This window comes from Pelodiscus sinensis, chromosome 13 (genome assembly GCF_052426305.1).
Source record: "Pelodiscus sinensis isolate ZL-2025 chromosome 13, ASM5242630v1, whole genome shotgun sequence".
Lineage (NCBI taxonomy): Eukaryota > Metazoa > Chordata > Testudines > Trionychidae > Pelodiscus > Pelodiscus sinensis.
In genome coordinates this window covers 8,259,183-8,271,325 of record NC_143064.1, presented here as the reverse complement: position 1 = coordinate 8,271,325, position 12,143 = coordinate 8,259,183, and the positions used below count along the sequence as shown (strand labels likewise).

Sequence of the window (12,143 nt, the reverse complement as noted above, 5' to 3'; positions counted from 1 at the left end):
AGAAGAAGAACTTCCTTTTGTTTGTTTTAAACTTGCTGACTATTCATTTCATTTGGGCTGTGTCTACACTGGGCCACTTATTCCGGAAAATCAGCCGCCTTTCCGGAATAAGCTTCGAGCTGTCTACACTGGTCCTTGAATTTCCGGAAAAGCAACGACGCTCTACTGTACAAAATCAGCCGCTATTCCGGAAAAACTATTCTGCTCCCGCTCAGGCATAAGTCCTTATTCCGGAACACTGTTCCGGAAAAGGGCCAGTGTAGACAGCCCAGTAGTCTTTTCCGGAAAAAAGCCCCGATCGCGAAAATGGCGATCGGGGCTCTTTTCCGGAAAAGCGCGTCTACATTGGCCATAGACGCTTTTTCCGGAAAAAGGGCTTTTCCAGAAAAGCAGCCTGCCAATGTAGAAGCTCCTTTTCCGGAAAAACTGAAAAGGGAATAGTATTCCATTTTAAGCAGTTCCGGAAATTCATGCCAGTGTAGACACAGCCTTGGTGACTCCTAGTTTTATATTGTGAGAATAAGTAAATAACTTTTCCTTATTCACTTTTTCCATACCAGTCATATTATAGACCTCTATCATATTCCCCCAGAGGACACTGGATTGTGTTTTCCTTGTCCAATTTGCTGTCTCACAAGAGCTTGCTATGTGAAACAGCTTTCAGCTTCACCAGACATAGAAAAAACAGTAGGGGAAAACAAAACACAAAGTAGCGCAGCAGCCAGACAGTCCCAGCAAAGAAGGAGTGAGACAGACTATTTTAAAGGATCGATAAAATGATGCTCAAATGAGGTCCTCTCCTCATGTAAATGACCCATAAACAAGCATGCACTTAACACATTCCTTACTATGCTCTAAACTAAACAGTTCACCTTTGTCAGGTTGTTATTTTTCATGATACCCACATGAAATGACCTGCTAATATTGATCACAGCACAGGCGCCATATAGGTGGAACAGAGGCAGAAGAAACAAGCCTTCTTGCGACCTAGTTAATTACAAATGATAACCAGTCAGAGGATGGGCTGCTTTTCCTCAGCTTAAGATAAGGGCCAGTGCAGACACAGACACTCAGACATAGGCAGCTACTATAGCTCACAGTAGAGGGCTCACAAGTGTCCAGTACAACCTTAAAGTTGGGTGACCCCTACTGGAAAAGGACCAGAAAGAACTAAGGTGGCATATCCAGTTATCAGCCTGTGCAAGCAGGAAACATGGAGTCCCCCAGGGAGGTAAAAACTTCTGTCTCTAACGGAGCTCCTGTGGGAGGGCGCTAATGAAACCTGAGTGCCATAAGCCCCCTGGGTGAATCCCCCTGGGCACAGCAAGGATAGTGGGCAGAGGGTGGTGCAATTTGCTGTGCCAGCCGAGGGTGTGTGTAGAAATCTGCCTTATGAACAGATTGACCATACTCCCCTCTCCCCCGTGCCCCAGTGGAAATGGGCTATTCTACACCTGCCACACCATGAATTTGGTTTTCATAGAAAGAGAATTGGTCTGTTACAAATCTACAACAAATCCAATTAAATTACTGTGCGTAATTTTTAGTATAGTTAAATGAACCAACGATCTGAGCAACCCACAAAAACAGCCCAAGGACAGCACAGACATTTTTGTTGCATGTTGTTCTGTCCATCTCTCCAGTGCCTGTCTGGAACCGACTAGGTATGAAATCTATATTATAGCCCTTAAACTCTGAAATCCTGCATAGGCGATAAACGAGCAACGTGAACAATGCCAATATCGCCTCGCATTCTTCCCAGCACCGCTACTGCCATCGCTCTTTGACTCTGCCCTTTTGCTTCCCAAGCCTGGGTAACTATTCATTGATTTAGAGACGGAAAAAGATGAGGGACAGGTTGGACTCCCTGAGGAATGAGATAAAGACCTTCTCTACAAAGGGGAATCTGAGTGCATAAACTGCAAGTAAATTAGGGTAAAAGAGGCTGCTTAAGTGTGTACTTCAGCCTTTTGCTGTGACAAGAGGCCATTTTAGCCCATGTGAGCTTTGCAGAAATAATTATAGCACCTACCAATTTAAGAGCACATGTATCCCAGGATCTGAAAGCACTTATCTGTCTTCTCCGGGGGCAACTTGTAGAGATCTTTTTTTTTTTTTTAGCTTCAGTAATTTTCTTGTCTTTTTCTCCTTATTTTTTCTTTGCCTTTAGAGGATTTTGTTTATTGTGTGGTTAATACATGGGGCTTGGAGTCAGGAGTTCCATTCTTAACTCTGCAACAGAGTTCCTGTGTCATCTTGGCCAAATCCCTTAATGTCGCTGTGCTTCAGTTCCCCATCAGTGGAATAGGTATAAATAAACAACATGAGGATCATGAGAGTTCATCACTTGGAAAACATCTTGAGGCCCTTCCAAAATATGGAATACTGTGTCCAGTTCTGAATACTACATTTCAGGGAAGATGTGGAGAGATTAGAGAAGGTCCAGAGAAGAGCAAGAAAAATGCTTAAAGGTCTAGAAAGTACGATTCGTGAGGGAAGATTGAAAGAATTGGGCTTGATTAGTCTGGAAAAGAGACGACCGAGAGGGGACATAACAGCTTTCAAGTACCTAAAAGGTTGTTACAAGAAGGAGGGGGAAAAATTGTTCTTCTTGGCCTCTGAGGATAGGACAAGAAGCAGTGATCTTAAAGTGCAGCAAGAGAGGTTTAGGTTGGACATTAGGAAAAACTTGCTTAACTGTCAGGGTGATTAAACACTGGAATAAATTGCCTATGGAGGTTGTGGAATCTCCAACACTGGAGATATTTAAGAGCAGGTTAGACAAACATCTGTCAGGGATGTTCTAGAGGGTGCTTGGTCCTGCCTTGAGTGCAGAGGACTTAGGACTTGATGACCTCTCGAGGTCTCTTCCAGTTCTAGTCTTCTGTGATTCAGTTCAATTAGTATTTACACTTCCTCTGTCCCATTCCATCTTATACCCCAGATTAAGAAGGAACCAGATTTTTCACTACAGCCATCATCCATCAGCAAACGATTTGATTTGTACAGCTTTAAAAAATCCCACACTACACTGAGAAGTGTGCCGAAGACCCGGCCCCTAGGCTTCCCACATCAGTGAGTTCTTTTCATGTGGGACATCCCATGAAGAATCGAAAATGGCCAGGTTCGCATTACAGACTTTTTCAGTTTCACATCCACCCTTTCCTTAAGTACATGTAGACATTTGGAGAAAATGCAGATTATTGCACATAGTGACCCAAAATCATACCTAGAGTCACAATTTTAAAACGATGGAGTTTGCTGGAACATGCTCCACCATCTGTAGATATATGCATCATTTCTTTACACTTTGTTATACCAAAAGAGGCTGCAAATTTTACCCAACCTGCATTGCACCAGCCAATGCAGGAGTTTCTAACTTAGTGGAATTCACAACCTATATAGTCCTGAAGAACTCTTGTAGAGCCATGAAAGGTGCTGTATTGCACAGAGGTGTGGAGAGGTGATGAAATGCTCTAAATCTAATACCCATCCATGAGGAGTCAGTCCTATGGGAAGTGTTTACACCATTGCGGTTTATAGCAGTGTTTCTCAACCAGTGGTACAAGTACCCTTTTGGGTACTCAAGAGAAGTCTGGGGGGTACCTCAAGACAACTGAAATTTAGTGAAAACTGAATTTTTGTTTTAAGTTTTACGGCGCTTTATCATTTTGGTACTTTTTACACCCACCTGGCTACGATTAAGTTGTTTAAACAAATGTGTTGCAATGGTACAAAAAAACATTGTGTTTGAAAACTGTTGGTACTCGGGGTACTTATTTTTTTTTAAAGGGTACTTTATAAAAAAATGTTGAGAAACACTGGTTTATAGTAACCCTATTTGAGCCTCTCTAAAACTGATCTCAGCTACTGTACTCCTCTGATTTGTTTTCTGAAGGAAAACAGGAGCTACATACAAAAATATACTTGGATGTGGAGAATGCATCCCATTCCTCACTCTTTTTTCTTTCAGTCCCAGATTCAGTGACACCCAGCTTTTCATCCTCAGGGTGAGACTGACCTAAAACACCGCACACGGCATCTCAAAGACGAAGTTTCCAAGTTCATGTCAGAGATGATTAGCCAGAAAGAAACAGAATCTCCTCCATTGACTTTAGGGGACAGGTAGAGGAGACTGTAACCACACCACTAAAAAAAAAAACCAAAACTGAGGTCCCTCAAGGTTTGTGACCCTCAGTACAATTTTCCTGACTTCCCTTTTGCCCAGCTGTACACTGTATTCTTTTCCACCCCCCTGAAAATTCTACCTGACACTAACTGTGTAACTACAGAAGCAGAACAAAGTCCAGTCGCTTCATTCTTACTAATTTTTTATTCATGTCTCAGCATCTTATCAAGTGACCCAACTTCCAAGAGAGGTGTTAATTTGCAAAGGGCCTGTTTTTAACTCCCATTGAAGTCAATGGAAAGTTCTTCATTATTATCTGTGATACCTAATTGGACCTTAAATGATGATCTGTTCCACTGATAGTCCTGGTCCTGGCACTGTGTCAGAGCTGGGTGCAATTTTACTGTTGAGCTCATGTCCAAGGGTGGGAGAGCAAGGTGATCTATCTCTGTGCAGTTAATGGTCCGTCCACTTCCATGCTGGAACCTTCACATTTATTTACCGACATAAAAATTGCAGAATTTAAAAAAAAATGGTGCAGAATATCCTCAGGAGTAAATGTTTGGCTGTAAAAACCCAACGTGGCTGGCTGCAGATTTTTCGGATTTCCGTTTTTCCGTGAAAATCCTACATGCTCCATAGAAAGCAAAACCTTTCTGCAAAGAATTTCATTTATTTGTTAAACCAGTTTTCTATCAAAAGATACTTTTGACTAGACCTGCTTGAGAGTTTACTATGTGCATGTTTTTGGTGCCGAAGGCACATTGCAACAGGCCAAAACACACTGCTCTCATCCGGAAGTCAGATAACTAGTTTTGAGTTCCCTGAATGCGAAGGAAAACCATCCTCCAGCCCCCCAAAAGTTTGTGTGGAGGTATGTGCTGCTACTGCTGCTGCCCTTCATCTGTTCCTCTAATTTATCTTCTTTCTCCTTCTCATCCTGTTTCTGCCTAGAGGGGCAGCTGTGGAGAGAGGATAATTTTAGAGAGATATGGTATGTAACTAGGACCATAATTGTAAAAAATCAGAAGGAAATTACAAATTAAAGCGATATAACTGCCTAGTTCAGTCTGGTCTCCATTTTCTAATCATCTTAAATTATTTTAATGTTCATTTTCAAACTCAAAATTAGCAGCAATCCCATGATGTAACCCTCCTAACACTCATTGAATCCCATTATATTATTTCATTTTCATTCCAGTCTTTTGCAATACAATCACCCACTCAGACCACATGTATCATTATTTGGGAGCCTCCTACCTACTCTATTTTTACTCATGTAAATGTGTGAAGATCAGGAATCATTCTGGGGTTTAAAAACCTTTTTCTTATGTGTAAAAAACCCTGAAATATAAGTTGCACAAAATAACTCCCTTTTAAAATTGTTTGTCTTTGAAATCTCTTAAATTAATAATCAAAAGCTCACCTCATGTCTAAAGCAAATCAAATTGAGTCATGAAGATGCGAAACAGAAATTGTTACTTCTGTAGCAAAGCTGATGGAAGCTCAATGAGATCATTTTGTTCAAAGATTAAAGGTGATGAGCACCAAAGTAATTGAAGAGGATGACTATGAGCACATCTGACTAAAGCTGTTAAATTCAGTAATGATCAAAAGTTAATTATCAAAGCCATAGACTCATCGTAGACCATTTGAGTCAATAGCTAAGCAATCCAGAAAAAAAAAGTAATTTGGGGAAAGTATTTTCCTATAATGAAGTTGTATAAAAGATGTACATTTCAAAGAAACCTGCCTAAAACAAGATAGCATTCTTCCTGATCAGAGAAAAATAATTAGCTCTAATTGACAGACCTGCTCCACACACACAATATTTTCAAACAATATGTTTCTGCATCAAAGCTTAATATGTCTCGTTACTCAGGGTTCCTCTGTTCTGTATCTTCTGCCACTGAGCATGCTCCTGATCTTGCAACAAATATACTGAGAAAAAGAGTGAGCAACACGTACAAGAAAAATGAAAGCACAGACCCAGATCCTGTAGTACTTACGCAGATAGAATTCCTTTTGTCTAATTCTACATAGTCAGCTCCCCTTCTCAACTCCCAGTAAGTGGCAAAGAGGTTCAGGTCATATAATAAATGAGGAGCTCCTGATCCAAAACGCAAAACATTTGCAAGGTGTTCGTGTGTACGCGTGTGTGCACACGAGCATGTGCTTTCACCCATAAAAAAGTTTATCCTACCAAACACTATGGATTACTAATGCACCTATCTGATGAACACAATCACAAGTAATCTAGGAAATCACTAGCTAAGAAAACAATGGCATGCTACCAATCTTCTCAGCCACGCAGAATAATATATAGTCAGATTCCCATTGTACACATCACCACCACATTTTTCCTCCAATGCAAACAGCTGCAATCCACATGTTCAGTTACTCAAAATCGAAAGCACAGATTAGACTGATCCTTAATAGTCAGTGATTTTGACATCACTCAATTCTCTTTCAATTTCTGAAATAGCTTCTCCATCTTTATACAAACAGTTTAATACATGTCCTCCTTTTGGTCATTTGCCAGAGATTAATTTAACCTTGTTATTCTTTGAATTAACATATATTCATATTCAAAACACTTCCCACTAGTTCTGTTGTACTTCTCTCTTTCTCTATATATTTACAATCAAGTTTATGTGTAATAATTTTGAAGAATTTGGTAAAAGTAGCTTGTAATTGAGATTTAGTTTAGAGCTATGTCTGTATTACAGGGCTTTTGCACAAAAGCAGCTGTTTTTGCGCAAAAACCTGCAGAGCATCACACCTCAAGCAAGTTTTTGTGCAAGAAAATCTACAGTCAATCGACAGAACAGAGGGCTTTTTGCGGTATAGGTATACCTCCTTCTGCGAGGCATAACTCCTTTTTACACAAGCGTTCTTGTGCAAAAAGGTGTGTGTGGATTCTCTGCAGGGGTTTCTTGTGCAAAAAGAGCCTATCACAAAAAGCACATGTGCTCTGATGGCCATTCTGTGAATGGCAATCAGATCTTTCTTGTGCAAGAGTGTCCATCGCTTTTGTGATGTGCTTTTGAGGTATGGACGAGCTTTTGCACAAGCAATTTTTGTGGAAGACCTCTCCCGCAAAAAGCATCTTGCGCAAAAAGCCTCCAGTGTAGATGTAGCCCATAGTGATACAGTCCAGCTATCGGTTAGCTAGCATGACCATTTTTAGATGACACTCAAAAAGTAGAGTTCTCACATGATAAAAGTCAATTTGTAACCTTTTTAGCACTTTTAGTACTTCTGCAGGTGAGGACAGAATTTTGAAATGTAGTACTCCACTGACAATGCATTTAAGAGGCACGATGGTGAGAGTTTAAATAAATATTTTAAATAAATTGCAGGGGTGTGTAAATAAATAGTAAAACACACACTTACTTTTATTAATTCTTTTGTTAAACAGTGTTCTTTTGGTCCTGACTGTGCAAGCATCAAACTCTGAAATGAGACAGGACCCACATCAGCCAGCTAAGTACTTCATGAGGCAGGGACACAGTCAGAGAAAGAAAGGGCTGAAGGCGACCTCATCATGTGTTTGCAGAAGGGGGGTGGGGGGGCTGGATTAAGGTTAACGTCAGCATTTTCCGAGTTTTAAGTGCTGCACATAGCAGCCTTACTGTTCCTTTTACCAAATTGGTTTGATTAATATTCATTTCCGACCTTATGTTCTTGTTTATGTTGATTTCACTGTATAAATATATAAAACAAACACTTCTCCCAGGCTCTACCTACCCATAATAAATAATGTAAAACACAACCTGAGACAAAGAGTAATAGTAAACCATCAGCCCTTTCTCTGCACAAAAGGAGCCAGTCCATAAACTAGCATTTCCCCATTTCAGCTCTCACAAACCTTATTTCCTTCTCTCGAGTAAAAAAATGGTTTAGATGTCAGTGGGTTTAAATGAGGGTCTTCCTATTACTGTGGAGGAGGGAGGCTTTTTATTCTGGCATAATTTCTGGTCCCAGCAATGATGTCTTAACACAGCCTGTGATCAGAAGATTTGTAGCCACGTGTTGCAAGATCAGAGGATTCGCTTCAGAGTTGAGGCCCGTTTAGATCAAAACAAATACTTTTGTGCTTATCTGAACATTTTGAGTCTCACTAATACTTTTTGCCAAGAAATATGGCTTTCCTTGTTCCTGAATGAAGCAGGAGTTATGATATTTCAGCCAAACCCCTTTAACCTTTATGCACCATCACTACTTTTTCTGGCTTTGTGTCTTCAAAGATCCTAAAATGCAAGTAGGCATGAAAGCTTTCTGTAGTGTAATGGGTTTATGAATCAGTCACCTTTTATGCTGAATTTCAGTGCTACCGTACATGTAATCTGACTAACAGTTTGACTCCTTTCCATATTTAGAGCTATGAACACCTAGTACTGGAAATGCTAAAAAGAATGCTCTAAAATGATTTGACAGCACTAATTTTATATTAAGATAATATTTCAAACTTCTCTGTATCCCAGTGTTATTTATATCATCTATGAAATTCTGAGGGAATAAAAATTTGGTTCCAATTACATAATTATGCCATAGAAGCATTAAAAAAAATCACCACTAACATCTCCAGCAGCTTAAACGGTTTGATAGACTGTAGCCACTCTGCCATCAGTGCCCCCAGCTGTGTTGCTTAGCAACATTTTAATTCAAGAAGAATCGAAGGAGATGAAATCCCCATGGAGAGGGAAACAGAAATAAGAGGGCCGTTGACAGATGATCTGAGTTGTTTCTTCTAATATACTGTGAAGATCACTGGCTCTTTTCATGAATGATAAATGGACTGTACACAGATCAATGGGTTTTAGCAATAAACTGGAACCAGGCTCCATATCTGAGGCGGTACAGGCCGAGAGTCCCAGAGATTTACTCATTTAGATGATTTGGAGTGTGTTTTCTCAAAGGTTTCACAAGAGGAAATTGATCTGAACATTTGGTCATCCATTGCCCTTTTCTGTTGTTGGCTAATAAAAATTGTTTTAGAAATAGAATCCGTTCTTGCTTTTTTTTTTCTTTCTGTTGCTTCCCGTGTTGTAGATGTAGGGAGTAACCTTACAACAAACATGACCAGATCTCAAACGGGGAAAGACAGTAATCATACTGTACACTTGCAGCTATTAAAAAATAAAACATGCCGACGTCTCAAACTCTGGGGAGAATGTTTTAAGAGCTATAACATGACTGTGGGGAAAAAATTGGCAGTTGCCTTCTTAACTATGGTAGCCTGCTTTGGTTAGCTTATTCCATTTCTGAACAACATTCTGTTTTATTATTATTTTGGATCCAGGAAAGACTGTGCTTGATAATGTTGCTTAACTGTTTCTTTTCCCCTCTCCCCTTCTATTTATAGGCTGCCGAAAAGACAAAGCCTAGAAACATTCCTGTAAAGTAAGTTATTTTTATATCCATTAAAAAATTCAACTTTAATGAACTTATGCATACAACCACAACAAAAGGCCCACAATAGGGACATAAAATAGACATTGGAACTCAAGTTAATCCATAATCAGCAATATAAAAAATCCCTTGCTCATCAAGGACGGATTTCGATTTTTCATGTGTCCCTAGTGACTGCATGCCCTGAGTTGTGTCCAGTTTACATAAATTAATATGTGCTGCCTATGAATACCTGCCAAATAATATCATAATCATGTTCAGTACATAGTACTCCTAGCCTGGGGGGGTTGCACATGCTAAAAAGATTATGTTTTTTAATTGCAATCCTTGGGTAGATCTGACAGAGGGGGAAATAACTGCGAGTGTGCCAAATGATTTCCAGACACTTGGGAATATTTTGCACCAATGTATCGGAGCTTTTCCATCCTGTTGATTAAGAACACACACACACACACACACACAGAGACACCCCTCTGTTCTTTGTACTGCAGATCTATGTAGGATGAGCAAGCTACCAGGGACCAATTTTCAGGGCATGTAATGAGAAGTTCTTAAATCTTAGGGCACTAGCAGCCACAGTATATCACTGAATTAAGAAAGTTGTTGTATAGATGTTCTGGTACTTTCAAGAGAGATGTTTTCAGTTAATGGTAACAGCAATCAGTGGCTACTTTTTCTACTTAAACAACATATACTCTCATTGTAATGTTCTATTAAGTACCAATAAAACACATACTTCCAGCTTTGGTGGATGATCAATCTGCCGTTTAACTAAGTCCCCCGGAACTATGTCTTCCTATTATAGCCACTGTTTTCATGGTACTTGCTGATCATGATGGCTTTGGAAGTCATTTTTCTTGCAGAGGTTTTTCTCCTAGAGTAAAACTCTGCCAGGACTCACGAGTGGGTGTGTTTTGGCAGACACAATGAAAAGACTACAGGCCACATTCTCCATTTCTTTCCACCTTTGATAGTCATTTACACTGTGGTGAAATAAGTGTAAAATGCTCATCAAAACAACCCTGCAAGGTGCAAGGCAGTTGTAAATCAGGCTCTTTTGGTTACATTTAATCGGATGAGAATTAGAAATGAAAAGCGGGGGAGCTATAAAAGCTTAAGGTGCTTGTTATGAGACAGGGGGAATTCATTTCTAAGTAACTAGTTCAAATCCAGTCCAAGCTGAATTAAAAATCTAGCTGGTGGCTGTGGTTTAAAGTGAATTAGCTGCTCTTCAGTTCTTCAGCTTCAAGGGGACAAGAGGAGAGAGCGTGAGGCTCCAAAATAATATTTTTCATTCATTAATTTCTAAAAACTCTGTTGGCATAAGTTGGGACTCTTTCATGTTAGTTAGTGTCACTGCATCCGTTTACCGCAGACGGCATCTAAAATGTTACGCCATCTAAAATGTTTGTTTCTGCATTTTATGTGAAATCACTGATTTTCAGGGGCCTGAAAAGTGTAGTCACATTTTGGGATGGAAGAAGGCCATATGGGCCAGTCTAGCTCCCTCCACCTCCACATGTATATCTCACCCTGTCATATTTTCCCCAACTGCTTGTTTTAACTTTCCTTTGAATGTGTTAATGATTGCAGCTTTGGTTAGTACCCTAGAGAGTCCATTATACATATTAATTACACTCTTCATAAAGAAGAGCTAAAATATCTGCCTAGTATTTTTCAGTGATGTGTAAGCACTGAATGTACCTGAATGGTTTTACCCTGAAACGTTGCCTCAGAGGGCAAGAGTAAAATGGTAACTTTGAGATAACTGTAATAGATGTCGATTGTATTTGTATAAGCAGGGAGACCATATTCAGCACCACAGAGTCTTGTCTAGTTTTTAATGCTGTCAGTGCTGTAGCTCTTTCAAATGTCAAAGTGAATTTCACTTGAATTTTAATGTTCTTCAGCTTCACAAAATAAAGTCCGTAGCTTCCATTGTCACAAGGGCTGAAAGCTGTACAGATTCCTTCTTCCATATGTGACTTATCACAAACATTTTTAAAAACACATTTCTGTTATTAAGACATATGTGGTAGTACACTTCTGCAAATGTGAAATGCTTTTGGCTAAAAGCCATGCACTAATAAGTTGAGTTAAATCTAACTGTAGTTGACATCTGTTACTAAATATCTATATAGATATCTATATAAATGTCTGTATATATCTATATGTGTGTGTGCATATTCTCAGTGGTCAATAATATAAAAATTGTCCTTGCTTTTATATTTTTCTGAAAGAATTGCTGTCTCCTTGAACCAGAATCAGAATCAGAATTCATTTAGTCTTATACTATTTACTCCCGTGCCTGCAAATAAGGCCTTGCACCTATGAGGTTTTGCATATTTTTAAAGGTGCCATGACTAACGTTTGTACAGAAATTATCTACCTATTTCATCACCTAGATTTGTTAATGTTCCAGGTTTGTTTGTTTTGTTTTGTTTTTACTCAATAACATCCTCACAATTGATGCAATTTAACATCATGTTTTACACTCTACGGCTCATTGAAGATGGCTGCCACTGTATATTCTGTAAAATCTCTTTCATAGTCTTGCTCTTTTTGAGAAGAGGAGCAACTAATCTGCTGAAGTTTTATA

General features: G+C 39.4%; 1 protein-coding gene across 4 annotated transcripts in view; it reads left to right on the top strand.

Annotated features, from left to right (window-relative positions):
• AFF2 (ALF transcription elongation factor 2) overlaps positions 1-12,143 on the top strand; it is a 463,868-nt gene that overhangs the window by 351,025 nt on the left and 100,700 nt on the right. For all 4 annotated transcript variants that reach the window (XM_075941078.2, XM_075941079.2, XM_075941077.2 and 1 more), the window contains one exon: positions 9,498-9,535. In XM_075941078.2, the coding sequence (XP_075797193.2) occupies positions 9,498-9,535 (38 nt within the window). The remainder of the gene's footprint in view (positions 1-9,497; positions 9,536-12,143) is intronic.